The 17,703-nt window shown below is 38.5% G+C and overlaps 1 protein-coding gene across 1 annotated transcript; it reads right to left on the reverse strand.

The window, feature by feature from the left end:
• Nucleotides 1-11,188: 11,188 nt before the first annotated feature.
• Nucleotides 11,189-17,703, reverse strand: LOC139137110 (acetylserotonin O-methyltransferase-like). Its single transcript, XM_070705073.1, has 3 exons — nucleotides 17,352-17,703; nucleotides 14,261-14,530; nucleotides 11,189-11,969 (listed from the first exon to the last, which is right to left on the reverse strand). Exons 1-3 carry the CDS (start codon nucleotides 17,443-17,445, stop codon nucleotides 11,755-11,757), a joined length of 579 nt encoding a protein of 192 aa, XP_070561174.1. The 5' UTR covers nucleotides 17,446-17,703; the 3' UTR covers nucleotides 11,189-11,754.

Below are 17,703 nucleotides of genomic sequence, written 5' to 3' on the forward strand. Positions count from 1 at the left end.
ATGACATTCCACACATATGTCATCATCACACTCAAACAACACGCAGCAGACCTTATCACATGACTTACAATCGTAACCAGGGTTACATATATATATATATATATATATATATATATATATATATATATATATATATATATATATATATATAATTATATATATAATTATATATATTATATATATATATATGATTTCATCAGGTGAATAGATGTCCACCTGATGAAATCATACACCACACACTACTACACATACATACACACACACACAAATATTATATATATATATACACCAAAACTTGTTTGTATCTTCTCAGAGGGGTAAAGTGCTCGATGCAGGGATGCAGAGCAATATTACAATAAATATGAGAACACATCAAGTATGTTTGGTACCTATTACTCGAGTTTCACGCATACACGCGATCGTCAGATAGGTAGATTTTATTGTGTGAAATTTGCTTCAGGTGCTTACATATAAGTGTCAGGTTGGGTCAACCATTTGTGTTGTGGGTTGGATTGAAATTTGACAAGTAAAATTTGTTTTTCGTGTCGGCACTTGGAGACCAACTCCGAACGCTTGTTTAAAAGGCTAGATTTATCTGCATTGATTATGAATAGCTTCTCTGTAAGGCAAAGGTTGCATTTCTTTGACACATTTGAGTAACTGCTTGCTTTTGATAGGATTGACCATGATATATTAAATGGTTTGTCCTGAGATTTCAAGTGACAGACATATTTTGACAATTCTGTGCTGTTGGCGTATGCCTTACTTCGGAAAGATTGGACATGATTTGCATAGCGTGTTTTAAATGTGTTGTCAGTTAGACCGATGTAATGTTTCGCCTCATTGGCATCGCTTGTAACAGTAGCTTTATAGATTATAGATTTAGACTGGCAAGCCCCCTGGAGTGGGCAATTGGTCTTGATGCGGCACTTACATACGTCAGTGAGTTTTCTATCATTGCGCTGGGTGACCCGTTTGTTGTGTGATTTTATAATGCTGCCCATGTTGTGCATGCAACTGTAGCTTAATTTGAGTGTATTTCTGTTAAGAACTTTATGTAATTTACAATCCTTTGGGAAATGTTTCTCAAGGAGACGGAAGAATTCCTTTCCGACGTTGGTTTTCACACTCTTACTGTAGGGTGGGTTGTACCATGTAATTCTACGCTGTCTGCTCCTTGTTTTCTTTACCGGCTTGTCAACACGTGTGTAATTTAGCTGGTCATCGTACCCACTGGCCTTAAGTGCTTCACTGTAAATATCACTGCATGCCTTGTTGAACAGACTCTCATCGCTGGATATGGAGGAGATGCGCTTTCCAACTGTATCGGGGATGTGTTTAATTATGGAGGGAGGGTGGTTGGATTTCTTATTGACATATATCGTGTTGTCGTTAGGTTTTCTGTATGGGTAGTATTGGCCGTTGCTCAAGTTTAGAGTTATGTCAAGGAAGTTCACGATACTTCTGTTTACATCGATGGTTACTTTCAGGCCGAGGTCATTGAACGTCTTTGATAAGTCCTTTTTCATTCTATCTGCTTTTCTGCCAGTGGCGTTCTTGATTACACCCAGGCCGTCATCTCTATATAGACCAATATTGTTTTTATCGAAGGATGAAGCAAGTATGTTGAGAATATAAAGCCCCACCAGTTCACATACCTCAGCTCCGTCATAACTTCCCATTGTAACGTCATACAAATTGGTGCTATCACGTTTCATCCATGGTACAGAGTCATCAAATAGGAGTGATTTCCTTGAATGCATAATGATATCAACATCACTATCTGCAATGGTGGTGTGTTGCGTTGCAAATTCAAGCGATTTTTGTAGCAAGGATTCTGAGATAGATGGGTAGAAATTCACAATGTCGAATGTCACGAATTTGAATTGCATCTTGTCTTCTATGTTTTCAAACCAGCGGATGACTGATGTTGACTTTCTCCATTGGTTTACAGCTGTGATTGATCTGATGGTATTATTTATTCTGTCAAGGATTTGTTTACTTACTCTACCCATCTCACTCTTCGTGGGGTTGATGAGTCTGCACGTTGGGTTGTTCATGAAGTTATCTTTGTGGTCTTTCAGCGTTATAAATGCCTGTTCATAGCCAGCATGTCCATTCTTTCATCAATATGTAGGTCATGTGCGATCCGTTGTGCTTCCATGTTGATGTTGTTACAGGCGTCAACGTCCGCAAGTTTATATGACTTAGTGATGTTCTCACGTAACAGCTTCTGGTATTGGTCTACTTCAACTCGTAGAAATTGCGTGTCTTGTCAGCAGGGATGAATATCTTTTTCGAGCGTTTGATTTTCTTGATGTCCTGACCAAGGCCTTTGAGGAATGTGTCATTAACCTTTCGGAATTTCAAGTTCTCTATCATATGTAGTAGGTCATTTTCGAACGGTTTCAACTCCTCGATATGGGGCGGTGATTTCCGTGAGTTAAACCCATAATGGTCGTCGAGGACTGGTTCTTCATCTTCGTTGCCTTTCTTCTTAAAAAAGTATACTCGCCATCTGACACGTTTTATGAAGCTCTCTGTCTTTGCAATGAGATATTTCATATACTCCCTCACAGGTGGAATTGGAATGTTCTTCATGGAGTATTTGAAGCAAATTCGTTCCATACTTGACTGCTGGTCCCGGAGAATAATGACAGTGCTCAACAATGGACTTAGGAGCGTTGTATACCAAAACTTGTTTGTATCTTCTCAGAGGGGTAAAGTGCTCGATGCAGGGATGCAGAGCAATATTACAATAAATATGAGAACACATCAAGTATGTTTGGTACCTATTACTCGAGTTTCACGCATACACGCGATCGTCAGATAGGTAGATTTTATTGTGTGAAATTTGCTATGCAAATCATGTCCAATCTTTCCGAAGTAAGGCATACGCCAACAGCACAGAATTGTCAAAATATGTCTGTCACTTGAAATCTCAGGACAAACCATTTAATATATCATGGTCAATCCTATCAAAAGCAAGCAGTTACTCAAATGTGTCAAAGAAATGCAACCTTTGCCTTACAGAGAAGCTATTCATAATCAATGCAGATAAATCTAGCCTTTTAAACAAGCGTTCGGAGTTGGTCTCCAAGTGCCGACACGAAAACAAATTTTACTTGTCAAATTTCAATCCAACCCACAACACCAAATGGTTTGACCCAACCTGACACTTATATGTAAGCACCTGAAGCAAATTTCACACAATAAAATCTACCTATCTGACGATCGCGTGTATGCGTGAAACTCGAGTAATAGGTACCAAACATACTTGATGTGTTCTCATATTTATCGTATATATATATATATATATATAATATATATATATATATATATATATATATAGAAACACTGTGTCAACATTGCCACGCAATAAACAGAAAATTATATATATATATATATATATATATATATATATATATATATATATATATATATATATATATATATATATATATATAAAGAAACGCTTTGTCAACATTGCCAACGCAATAAACAGAAAATTTACAACCAGATCAGTAGACGTGTGTAAATACATTCATTTACCAAGCCATGCTACGAACAACATTGGGAGCTACCTGTAGAACTCTAGCGTACTTACTAGTGTACGCAAGCCCTGCTGTGAAGGATGTTGACATGCCATGTGCTATTTCCGAGATAGCACGAACCCGCCAATAATTGTTACAAATTTCTGTTTAGGTTGTCCTAGATTTTCAATCTAGATTTGTTCAAGTGCGATCAAAATTAGAAATATATTTTTTCCATTACAAGATTTCTGTTCAATCAAATCTCTTGTTAAAGACCACACAGGTTGTCTTGCTTGGAGATTAGCTTTGCACATCCGAGGGGCATTCATGAGCAATTCTTTTATCATTCAATAACTCTAAGAATCGTCATGAATAAAGACATGTAAATCCGAGTGGCAAATTATTTTGACAGGTTTCATGACGAACTGAAGCGTACATGGAGGGGTGTCTGTTTGAGGAAGTGAGACGGTCTTGAGGCACAATGGCAATATACAAACTGTGACACTGAAGATAAACAAATATGCCGAGGATTTGGTGATGATGGGTATTCTGGTCAGAAATAAAATCAGTACAATAAAGTGCATAAATCTGGATTTATTTGTGATTTTGGATGTCAATGCAACTAAAATATTGCGAGATTTGTTGGTCGCCGGTGTTGTTGATAATCTAAATCTAGTTGTCCCGTGTTGTGATGGCATTGGAATAATAAGCAGCGACGTAGTAGAACTACTGTCTAGTTGTATCAAAAGAGCACAAGAAGATCGCAAGATATTAAAAGTAACCTTTGATGATGATAATGATGATGATGATGATGATGATGATGATGATGATGACGGCGACGGCGGCGGCAGCGATGATGACGACGACGACGAATGGTTTCGTTGCTAAAGCTTAACTGTGGCTTTCACATAGAATTTCACGTGACGAACAAGCTAGCAAAGAAACTAATCCCTCTCACCATGAACCCATGGTAGGGTCGTGCTTCAGGTTCATGCTTTCTCTAACAAAGTACTTTGCATCCAATCAACCGGGTCAGTATACTGGCCAATAGGAATAGATATACTCTATTCTACTATTTGAATATCTGATATTTCTGGTAAAGTCAACTTTACTTTCCACTTGGATAGCAATCATTATCAACTTGACAACAAACTGTTGTCAATTCACAGACAATTGACCGATGGCCGAATGTGTTGATCTTCTTAGCGGATTATATCGATCCGTCAACATTACGTTATAGTGAAATAGGCATGTCTTTATTTGAAAAATCATTTACGACCCATGCCCATACAATAGGCTTCCGCCAGCAATCTGGTGTTTAAGTGATAGGTTTTCTGTAATGTTTAACTGTACTGTTGTATTTCATAAATATTCAAGTTCTGTACAGCACCATGAGATGTCCTTTTACATGGAGGCGTTTTTTAATAAATAAATGTTGTATATTAAATATTAAATATTTTGAACACGTACACAAAGTTTTCCTTTGAAAGTGATGATTTGGTGTTGAAATAAATGAAAGCACTGAATGCATGCTTCTTATTTCAAATGGCCTATGTGAATAAATAGAGATGTCTCTGCTCCTTTTAAAAAATTATATTTCATAACACTGCAATATCAATGCAAAAATATGTTATGTGACCGAAAAATAAACATTGGATCTCAACGGTACTGTTTATAATATCGTATCCTAGGTGCATCACTCAAATAAATATATGACAAATAACTACTCAAACAGATTTAGCTCACCCTCATATGATATAGCGCACCAAGGCAAGATGAGCATTCCCTCCTCATTTGCATCTTTAATTAAATATTAAAGGTCCGATAGCTCTATCTTTTGCATTATTTTTGTGATTTTACTTCCAAACTAATACAAGTTCGTGGGAATGTACTCATTGAAGGCTGTTTATACAAGTATAATAAACTGTCACTGGGACTGCATGTGCAATTTTGAGCAAGATAAAAAATAAACGTTTGCCCAAACGTAAAATCGTGCCCTCATGCAAATAAAGTAAACACATTGTACGTCGTGCATACATGCATTGGAATCTTACAAAAACATCAAAGTAGTCCAATATAATGCATAGTACTGAATGTTTTCCACTGGGACATCATATGCTTTGTTTTCTTTGTAATATTACCAGTTTTTAAAAAAGTGTGGGAAATCAAAGTAACGGTTAAAATTTATATTACTTGTCCAAATTTTCAGTAGCAAAAGACTCAATCCTTAAAATTTGTAGAATTTAACGGAACCAAAAGTAAATAGAAAAACTTTTATGGTCAACAAACTTCAAGAGTTACAGCTACAGGGGAATTAATAGCCTAGACCGTGTTCACAGGTATATCGAGGCTCCTTGTCAATGTATGTATGTCTATTATAACACAAATTATGAAGGTTTTGTGAAATAATCCAATTATAACTTCTAAGTTTTCTACCTTTTCAGTTCGCATGGACGTTGAAAAATATTGAACGAACCCTAGAAAGTTTTCGTAATACTCACAATGATTGTCAGGTAGAGATTTGTTCATTTTTTACGACTTGGTGTCGCTCCTACAATAGTTTTGTTAAATCTCAGAGGGTGAAAATTCATTAAACGTAAATTAGGGAACTGTTGACATGACAAACAGTCTTTTCATAATAGTACTTACTAAACATTGATGAATGGGGATCTTCTCACATTTTTGTCGAATTTTATGCTGTAGTATTAAAACCACCTCTAATTATGGAGAAAGATTAACTTAGATAGTGAAGGAGATATTCACGCCATTCTCAAAAACCTGAAAAACTGGACACGTGACGCTGGCATAACGCAAATAATGTCTGGTGTACGTTTTTTAAACTATACAAAACAACTAGTGGGCGCATCAGAACCAAATATTAATTTCTCGGAACCAAGAAAGAAACGAAACTTTCAGTGCCCACATCAGAAAACTGATATTGTGCCCCTAAAAATGCAGTAAATGCTTCAAACTTTAGATTTTCATTTTGACTTACAGTGTCCCACTCCAAGGGCAGCTACAGACGCGCATGTGAGGTGTCAAGATGATTTAATAAATGAAAAAGTAAAGATAAAATGAGATCTAGAGAATATAGAACATAATAATTTATTGTCACAGTTGATATATTAGGCAAAATATACAATATTAGAAAATTTGTGAGATCTACGTGGCTACTCAGTGCTGTCTTGCCAATATCGCGGTTTGAAGACCTCCTGATGGCTTAAATTGCACGGCTTTGAAGCCGTTCACTTCAAGCAACTTCGTCTATTCCTCCTTGTTTCGCTCCCTGACTTCACTTCCCAGCATCATCAGCAGGCACCGCACGGCGACTGGAGGGGGACCAGTCTTGTCATCGTTGAACAGATGCTCGACCAGGAGGACAGCGCCACCTAAAGTTAACATAGATCGAAAAGTTCTGCCTTTGGCTGCGGTTCATCAGTGGACCTGTTATCGGCAATTTTTTCAAGATGCAGAAAAGTGGCTTCAAGTTGCCAATTATTAGATTATAAAACCGATGATGACCGCAACATTTCTACCCAGGGATCTAAATCCGTGGTGATAAAGTCTACTGTTTGCCCAATGAGGAGACAAATGGATTCTTGTTTCAACACTATAGCATGACAGTTGCGCTGACCTTCCGCGGTAAACGTTGCATGTATGATCATTTTACAAATCTGCAATTTGTAAACTTCGCACCAAAAAACTTGTGCAAGGTAGAAATGCTCACAGACGGTGTTTTTTTCTCTTTCTCTGTCTCCGGCATCTGAGATACACACTAAAATTCAAGAAATACCCGCAGACTTTCAGGCTCCTCATAATCCGTGTCATTTATAAATTGAAGTTTTTTCCGTAACATCCATTGTAACAGCAACTTTCCCTGCAGAACGCAAGACCGAGTGTCAATGGTATGTAATGTTAGAAAGCTGGCCGAGTGCCATATTCTGAGCAGCAGCGGCACTCTGAGATGAATGTACCACTTCAACAACTTTAATAAGCTGCCATAAAGTGGTGATTTACCTGTTTTTTTCTGAAATCAGAGAAGACTTCGACAGAAAGATAGTTTAACTTTCAATAGAATTGTTTCTGTTTTGAAATATACAAATATGCAAAAAAGAGTATTTTGCAGATTGATGCATATCACAATTTTGTATTTATGGTTGATGTATTGGTAAATTCTTAACAAGAAAGTAGATTATGATAACATAGAACGGGATTGTTCATACGAATTTCTTGTGCAAGTTCACCTGTGGAGGCCGTCTAAGCATTTCGTAGTCTGGTTGCCTGTCCTATTTCTGGCGCTTGCTGTGCTGTGCACAAAAATGAGTGCTGAACTCGCCGTTCTATGAATGGCTTCCATTGGCTAGCTTTATCGGCCAATTTCATTGGTGGATAATTTCTCGAGAATGCAAGATCCTACCTCCGTACTTGTATATCAGAAGCTGTACAAGAAAGTCGTGTTTTCAATGTTTGACTATCTCTGATCAACATTATGGATATATCTTACCTGTCTTGACTCAATGCTCTCCAGTTAAAACATGCTACAGTCTTGACCTCAGCAGTGTCATCCTTTCTAGGTTTGCACCTACGCGGCCCATAGGTGTGTCTATATATACGTCAAACACCCAAAGTTAAGAAACCAAATGCCCATGCGGACTATACCATGGCAGAGTGATTTTGTTTTCCTGACTTCTGGAGTTTGACATGTACATACACACGTCTACGGGCCACCTAAGCGCAGAGCGAAATTGCAGCCAACACTAACTGTGCCATATTTGGCATGGTTGTAGCTGTGTCTACTCTTAACTGTCGATTGTCTTGGTCACTAAATGGAGCTGCACCTTCGCAGGCCGTTTTCCCTCGATCGACAATTAAACATTATTCAAATTTCCAAAAGGTTTTTTCGATGAACTTAAAACTCTTGTATGCTACCATTGTTGGTGTATTCATGTGAAGCTGTCGTGAGACTGTAAAAGAGCAAGACAAAATGTTCTGGGCAACTACACCGACGAAAGCCATATAAAAAATCGCAGCTTGTACTGACACTACAATAACCAAACGATAAGTGACTGGGCAGGTAGCACTCACTCACAAAGCATGGCAATTCAGAAATCTTCTTACAGCTGTATATCTGTTTAACAATATCTCTGATAGGAGCAAAATAGCTTCAATTTTCGTTTATATGTAAGGGGAAAATTGTTATCTACTAACTTGCGAAGCTAAACAGCCTCCAGGATCATCGCGAGCAAATGACACGACCAAGGTCGAATACTCTACAGCCTCTTACAGTCAATTACAAATAGAATACGATTTTCTTTTTAATGGAGTTTAGAGTCGACGAAAGTTGAAAATTTATTTTACTTGTCCTGAAACAAATCAGTCACAATTTTGTTCTTTCTCGAAGCTCCGGTTATATGCAATGGCATTTTAACAAATCTGCACTGTTGATGTGTGACTGGGCCAATAACCGATTCAACCTAGTCTGTACCCTGACCTTCTCTTGCTGACTGCGACCTTGACAAAATACATCACAATCTACTTTGATATTTGAAATTAAATTTCCTTTTCGAAACATACTTTGCAGATAGCTTCATGATTCTATCAATGTCAAGTCATCATTTCTGTATTTATGCCTAAGTTCCATACAGTTAAAACCGTCGCTACCTGATTGTTTCCGGTAGGATATGCTAGCAAATAGGTCAACGCTTACTTTGTCTGTCATGTCAATATGTCTGATAACTGAAATTCAGTTTTTTGATCCAGATATAGGGACATTAGCTGTCTATCACAATGCTGGTAGTGATACAACATTACGGAAGTCTGCGAAATGCACCATGCAATGATGCAAACGTGATTTAACTATGGTAATTTGAAAGTCGAACGTCCTACTCGAAAATGCAACAAATATACCGATGGGCTGTCAACATGAAACTCTCATGTAGCCTTCGGTACTACCTGTATGATGCAATGATAAAACTATAACATCACTTTATTGCCCAATAACACACTCTAAGATTGCGGTAAGCTAATAATTACGAAGCTTCAAGTTCCATTGACAGTAACGCTGCAAGCCAAGCATGTATGATCACGCAAACAGCGCGACAGAACGCAGTGGCATGATGGTAGAGAATACACTATCAAAGTTGGCACAAACGTTAATAGTAAGTAAACCTCTTTACAGTACCGCCAATAAATTCAGAAGCTGCCAATAACATTGTATTTGTCTGTAAGAAATATTATTTTGAATGTCTTATAGTCGAGCTTTGTGTAACTAAGATCTCCACCAACTGCACTTACAGACAATCAATGTTCAACAAAACCGAAATTTTGGCTAATCGTAAGTCATTCATGGATAACTTTAGTATTGCAACCATGGATGACCAAAATAATTTGCCTAGCTAGTACTGGATATCAAAACTCCACAAAACGCCATACAAGCTAGGTTTATCGCAGGGTCTTCAAAATGTTCAACAACAGAATGATCGAAGATACTGACTTCTGTTGTTTGTACCGTTAAATGGAGATTCCAGGCATACTGTAATGTTGTCTTTTCTCGTAGTGAATTAAGTCATATGTGGATATTGAAAGTTTCCTGGGAATTCTTGGTTAATTTTCAATCGAGATCTATTTCAAAAATAACATATATTAAAACTTTCGGTTTTTTTCACATGTAAACGACAATACCACATGATAAACTGAAGAACGCTTGAAAACATCATCAACCCAGCATTTCTACAAAAAGGGTTCACGCCGTTACACACATATAGCATTAGGGTATCTAATTCTAAAGTTTTTATACTGATAAAGACATTATTGGTATGCTTGATTTCTCACCGACTGCATATTTGTTGAATTTGGAGGACGCATTTTCCAACAATGTACAGGAAGTCCTACGGGTACTAACTGTGCTCCCATACTTGCTTTCTTATTTACTTCCGCACTAGATCGGTGTTGTTCTGTTGGCCTAGCATAAGGAGACACGGTTACAAACGTCGGCGAGAGACAAAGGAAAAGCGGACTATATCCCTGCATCATTCAGTACCTGTACGATAGTGAGGTTTGCCTCTCTCATATTACAGCGGAACATCTTATAGGAAATCTGTTGGATTCAACAGGTAGCAGTATTTTGTCTCACCAATTCCAAAACCAGAAATACTTGATACAGGACGGTGACATAACTCAAACATTGTCTGGAGTACTATATAAACAATGCAAAGCAACATTGGTGAATCTTTATTCCTTAAAGATTTTACGGCTTTCTTTATAACTTGCAATATTTAGAAAGCGTAATACTTTAGACATGTTCAGGAACTTTACTTCCCATGGTTTTTGGACAGGGAAACATTTGAAAAAGAATTATGCATTCCAAAAAGTTGAAGTCAACTTTCCTCCCTTCACATAACCGTACTAATAGTTGTAAGATTTAACTTTCTAATATTCGGTTATCAGAACCAAGAAAGAAACGTTTCATTGCTCACATCACAAAACTGATATTGTGCACCTAAAGAAGCAATTAATGCTTCAAAATTTAGATTTTATTTTACTTTCACCTAACAATTTTCCACTCCAAAGGAAGCTACAGACACGCATGTGAGGTGTAAAGTTGATTTCTTCAACATAAAAATGAAAAAGTAAAGACAAAAAGAGATCCAAGAATATTAAAGAGAAGTTTATACAACAAAATAAGTTTATTGTCAAAGTTGATATATTTGGCAAAATATACAATTTGAAAATTTGTTTGGAGCAATATATTTTGGTCAAAAACAATTTAAATGAGTATTGTTGCCTTTAGTTTATACTTCATATCACATATACATCTATTCTTGCTGAATCACTCACCTGTGTCGGTCTACAAGAATTTCATGAAATAGTCTACCATGTTTCCTATTGATAAAACACAAGAATTATTCAAATTGACGTTGGCGGTTGCTTTGAAGAAATGAATAGCCTCATTTTGTACTCTACTTCTTTTATTTTTCGATGCACCTGCTTCTAGGTGGGGCAAATAAATTTCAAGTTGATCAGTAATGCCTCAGTGTCAGATAGGAAAAGAAGTTGTGTGCTGTCTTACTACACATTAAGTGTAGAATATACTATGATGAAATATGATATTTCCGTAAAGTTAAGTAAATTACTTGACAATTACAAACACTTTGTTTCATCAAATCTAGCTCTGCTCTGAAGGAAATATAATATTGTGGAGTCGTGAGATCTACGTGGCTACTCAGAGCCGTCTTGCCAATATCGCGGTTTGAAGAACTCCTGATGGCTTAAATTGCACGTCTTTGAAGCCGTTCACTTCCAGCAACTTCGTGTATTCCTCCTTGTTTCGCTCCCTGCCTTCACTTCCCAGCAGCATCAGCAGGCACCGCACGGCGACTGGAGGGGGACCAGTCTTGTCATTGTTGAATAGATGCTCGACCAGGAGGACAGCGCCACCTAAAGTTAACATACATCGGAAAAAGTCATTAGTCAAGTTCTGCCGTTTGCTGAGCTTCATTTGGTCAGGTAATCAGCAATGTTTTTCAAGATGCAGCAAAGTGGCATCATGTTGCCAATTATTTAAATTATATAACCCATGATGACCGCAACACTTTCCACCCAGGGATCTAAATCCATGACCATACAGTACACTGTTTGCCAATTGAGGAGACAAATGTATTCTTGTTTGAACACTAGAGGAACGACAGTTGCGCTGACGTTCCTCGCTAAATGTTGTATGTATGACCATTTTTTTTTCAAAGCTGCTGTATCTAAACTTGGCTCTAAAAACGTGTGCAAGGTAGAAATGTTCACAGACGGCGTATTGACCGAGTGTCAATAATATGCAGTCTTTGAAAGCTGGCTGAGTGTCATACTCAAGGCATTTGGTTTCCTGACTTTGGGACTTTGACGTCTATATACACACGTCTATGCGCCGCTGAGGCTCAGAGTAGAACTGCACCGAACAAGTAACTTTGCCCTATCGACATGGTTATAGCAGTTTCTGATCTAATCTGTCGATTATCTGGGTCATGGAACTGCACGGTCACCGGCCTTGTTACCCTAGGTATACTGTTAAACATTATTCAATGTTCCAAAAGAATTTTCGATGAACTTTAGACTCTTGTATGCTACCATTGTTGGTGTATTCATATGAAGCTGTCGTGAAACTGGAAAAGAGTAAGACAAAATGATCTGGGCAACTAGACCGACGAAAGCCATATAAAAAATCGCAGCTTGTACAGACACTACAATAACCAAACGATAAGTGACTGGGCAGGTAGCACTCACGCACAAAGCATGGAAATTCAGAAATATTCTTACAGCTGTAAATTTATTTTCACAACTCTCTGATAGGAGCAAAATAGATTCAATTCTCTTCAATTCTCTTTTATACGTAAGGGAAAAATTGTTATCTGCACACGTGCGAAGCTAAACAGCCTCCAGGATCATCGCGAGCAAATGACACGACCAAGTTCGAATACTCTACAGCCTCTTATAGTCAATTACAAATAGAATACGATCTTTTCTTTCTAATGTTAAGTCTAGGGTCGACCGAACGTTGAAAATTTACATGTCTTAAAAAAATCAATCACAATTTTACTCTTGCTCGAATCTCCTGATATGTGCGATGGCATTTAACCAAATCTGCACTGTTGATGTATGATAGGGCCAAGGACCAATTTAAACTAGACTGTACCCTGAACTTTTCTTGCTGACCACGACCTTGAAAAAGATATCACACAATTGTTTGATATTTGAAATTAAATTACCTTTTCAATACCTAATTTGCGGATAGCTTCATGATTCTATCAACGTCAAGTCACCATTTCTGTATTTGTGCCTAAGCTTTCATTTAGCTAAAATGTCGTTGACTGATTGTTTCCGATAGGGCACCAGCGAATAAGTCAACGCTTACTTTATTTGTTATGTCAATATGCCAGGTAACTGAAATTCAGTTTTTGATCCAGATATAGGACATTAGCTGTCTATCACAGTACTGGTAGTGGTACAACATTACAGAAGTCTGCGAAATGCTCCCTTCAAACGTGATTTCACTATGATGATTAGAAGGTCCGGACATCCTACTCAAAAATGCAACAAATATAATGATTGGCTTTCAACATGAAACCCTCATGTACCCTTCGGTAATACCTTCACGGCGCAATGATTAACACAATAATATCACTTTATTGCTAAACAACACACTCTGGCAGTGCGGTAACGTAAAAATTACAAAGCTTCAGGCTCCATTGACAATGATGCTGCAAGCATATATGATCACGCAAACATAATAGCACGGATGTAAATATGCCATAGGGCTTAATATAGGAGACGCTTTTCAAGTGGCATGATGGTAGAGTGTACATTATCAATTTATGCACAGACAAACATCAATAATACATATGCTTCTCTACATTACCCAAAAATACTTCAGTAGCGAAACACCTCACATCACATGCCAAACAAAAAATACACAGAGGGATGTCATGAACGCCGTTGTAATACTTTCAAGCATCCGACGTAAGTTGACGAAAGCCGTTTTCAGAGGGGTGTTGACACAAGACAGCCTCATAATGCGTTTTTGGTCAGTAGATGCCGTTGTCTGAGCGCCGTTGCCGTTTTGCTTTCCATTCCACCAAACTAGACATAGGAAACCCTGATCCTTGTCTTTGAACCAAAGGGTACACATAGACGCCATACTTACCAATAGGAAAGCGGTGAATATTTAGATTGAAAATACTCACCTGGTTTCAAAGCTTTGTGGGCTTTCTTGAGAAGCTGATGAATTTTGTCCTCCTGCCAGTTATGGAAGACCTGTGAGAAGATGTACATGTCCGCCGCTGGTAATTCCTTTTCGAAGAAGTCACCGGGCACGAACTCGACTTTTGCGGACTTGCCGTCCTTTGGTTCGAAGTACTTGGCGGCTACTTTGGCAACGGGAGGCAGTTCGAGCACTTTGATGGACATTTCAGGGTAGACCCTGCACAGTTCGTATGCCAAAGCGCCGGTTCCGCCTGAAAAAACAAAACCAAAAAACCGTGCATGGTGTCAATAAGATTGGCTGTCGTCGTCGTCGTTGTCTTCAATCCTCACTTTTTTTGGTCTTTTTTCTGGTAGGGCTGTCATTTGTTTCTTTTGTGACTGTACGTGTTTTGCTTTGTCCGATGGTTTATTGTGGTCGTCTGTCTGGTTTGATGCGTATTTGTGTCAGTGATGGTGTTTTATTTCATTCGTTAGTGGCTTTTTGGTCAGTGGATTGTGATACCCTCTGAAATACTAGTTCGACAAGTGAAAATTTTGACACTCTAAATCAGAGACGTGAGATAAGACCACATTGCTTTCCTTTCAGTATGTTATGTGTCTAGCTAATCGGGCACAAACTTGCATATGCATCGTTAGGGGAGTAATTTACCTCAAGCAATGAAGAATACCTCAACATTCAGAAAATCCTCCGTCACTCTAAGCAAGCCAACCAGCTCTAAGTAAATTTTCGCTTTTCGTGATCACAAGACAGCTTTTGCTGTGTTCCCTCCTCCTCAAAGTCATTGACATTTAATATCCCGAAAACTGTACACTAGCGAAGGGTTGTAAGATTCTGACAGTCAACAATGTTTTGCTGACAGGAGGCTAGGACAACAATCGACAGTCTATCTTTTAACTTTTCTTCTGTAGATGTTTCCGTAATAAATATTCTCGGTTGATCATACTTTAACAGCTTTTTTCCGAACTCTAATCGAATTTCACATAATCGAAGTACAGAGCCTGCTTCGTAACGGGTATTGTAGCACGCTTGAGAGCGCCAAGGACGCTGCAGAGCTGGTCAATGAAACAGTATGACACGATTTTGGGCGGCCAATAAAATTCAACGTTTAGGACGAAAATGACATCTACCGATCGCTAGATATCTGAAAACACCGACTTCACACGAGGTAATTTCCCATGGTTCAGTGCGCATTACCGTTCCACCTAAATCGCGATCTTCCAATTGTTGGAACTCAAAATTTTGGTCTGCGAAGCGCATATGTGGGGAAGACAAGAAAATTTTGGTACATGCCCATCCCCGTCACAATTTGTCACTTAACTAGTGCAATTCACGTCAACAAGAAGCAATCCCGTCTTGACTATGTGAGGTTACAAACTGATACGAAAAAGTGGGACGTGCGGGCGAAGTTCAGAAAACAGGTAGGTCTACAGCGCGACAAAATCAAAAAGCAAACAAAAGCTGAAGTATCGGGTGACGAAATAGGTTAGTTTTCAATAACGTGTCTGGTGCACTTATCATATGGCATTTTCAAGAGTTCATATCTACACGTGGGTCAGGATTTCTAACGTCCATTTGAAATAGTACAGTAACTGTTTCAATAATGTGCGTGGTAGGATACATGTATACTGAAAATGTAACATTTGTCAGCGTGAAATTGAAGGGAAAATATACCAATACTAAAATAGAATAGCATCGTTAGGACAAGAAACCGTGTTTGATGCGCAGGAATGTACACTGTGCACAATTTCCCACCTACTCGAAATTTAAAGAGTTTTTTCCCACGGTGGCACTTACTCTCAAGCTTTTGTATGGACATCCAGGTCAAACGTCACGCACACATTGTATGTCTTTCTCATGGTGTTCTGTTCTATCCATGAAGTACACAAGGTGTTTTCACGAAGCTTTTGCAGAGTTAAGCAGATGATCGATACTCTTAGTCAAGTGTTAGAGGGGAAACGATTTTTGTCTTGCCGGGGTAAGTAATCTCTTCCCCGGACGCTGATATTCGTTTACCGCCATTGTGCCAAATCTGAATGGTAGACAAGTGCTCCTTCATGGATTACAAGGTTTTTTAATACACGAATTTGGTTTTCATTTTTTGACAGCTTTTGCCCTAATGCAAAGTCCCTCTTTTTTAGCTTTTCAAGATATTTTGATGTGAAAAATAGTTTTTGTAGTTTGACTTTTTAAAACATGCTGAAATACTGGTCAACTGTACAGAACCCGAACTCTACTTGCAGTCAGACAAGACTAAACACTCAGTGAAACATTCCACGGTCTGCATCGAAACATCAAGTTCCGTGCAGGTGTCTCAATGAACGTTAACACACACTGTTGCATAAACTTTAGATATCATGCAAGCTTTTTTAGTGAAATTTTAATTGGCGGTATTTTCCATAATGTCCCTTACATAGTGGCAATGTTCATCTATCATAGAAAACAATGTCGAAATTGGAACATCCAATTATTTTTCTAGAAGATACGACAAACAAACTCCTCTTTGCATTCAGCGTAGGGGCAATCTTTGACTCTTTTTGCAGGTGTGAACCGTCGTCATTTTGTACGCTGAGTGAAATTATGCACGTTTGTCGTCTTGATATTACAAAAAGATAAAAAAGAATGATTTCGTCCCTCTTTAATGAAAAGTGCCAATTTATTTGAGAAACCTGCTGGTGGAATTCGAATAACGTCAAACTGGGTGGTCCATGGGCGGATTTCACGATTGTTCCAGATGCTCTACACTCATGCACCTATAAAAAGATTACTGGCACGAATAGAGTGACTCTGATCTTGTCATTTGTAGGATTACAGATAGACGCAAGAATACCATGTCAATATGTAGAAAAGGAGACTTATGCGTGAAGAGGCAGCTTTAAGTATTTTATATCCCGGTGCAGTCAACTAGCCGGACTACCCTTTCTTAGCCTTAAACGACCTCTCTCTCTCTCTCTCTCTCTCTCTCTCTCTCTCTCTCTCTCTCTCTCTCTCTCTCTCTCTCTCTCTCTCTCTCTCTCTCTCTCTCTCTCTCTCTCTCCCCCAAACGTTTCGTCTTATTTTACGGTTACACGTACCTCCAAAGTCGCACACAGTCTTAAACTCAGAAAAATCAAACGCCTTTACTACAGACGGGGAGGTCGCAAGAGACAGTCCGTGCATCCCGTCCATGAAGTTCTTCGTGCTGGCTTCGTCCTTGAAGAATTTTTCTTTGTAGAACTGTTTGCCGCTGACGCCAAAAGTACGGCTGACTTGATCTGTGCCTTCTCTCACAGCATGCTCCAGATTTGTGAAGAGCGGCCAGGTAATTAGGTTCGCGAAGGTTATCCATCCCTTCAGGGACACTTCTGAATTCGAAGTAAGGTGGTTCGAGGCTATTTCAGAGTTCGAAAAAACTCCTGGAAGAGGACGGAGATGAAAATTAATCAC

Source organism: Ptychodera flava, chromosome 7 (genome assembly GCF_041260155.1).
Source record: "Ptychodera flava strain L36383 chromosome 7, AS_Pfla_20210202, whole genome shotgun sequence".
Classification (NCBI taxonomy): Eukaryota; Metazoa; Hemichordata; class Enteropneusta; family Ptychoderidae; genus Ptychodera; species Ptychodera flava.

Excerpts from the sequence above, each read along its gene's own strand:
- LOC139137110 (XM_070705073.1), bottom strand. The coding sequence starts at position 17,445 with ATGGACGGGATGCACGGACTGTCTCTTGCGACCTCCCCGTCTGTAGTA. Across the intron at positions 14,531-17,351 it reads GACTGTGTGCGACTTTGGAG|GCGGAACCGGCGCTTTGGCA; the intron begins GTACGTGTAACC and ends TTGTTTTTTCAG. Across the intron at positions 11,970-14,260 it reads CCACAAAGCTTTGAAACCAG|GTGGCGCTGTCCTCCTGGTC; the intron begins GTGAGTATTTTC and ends TGTTAACTTTAG.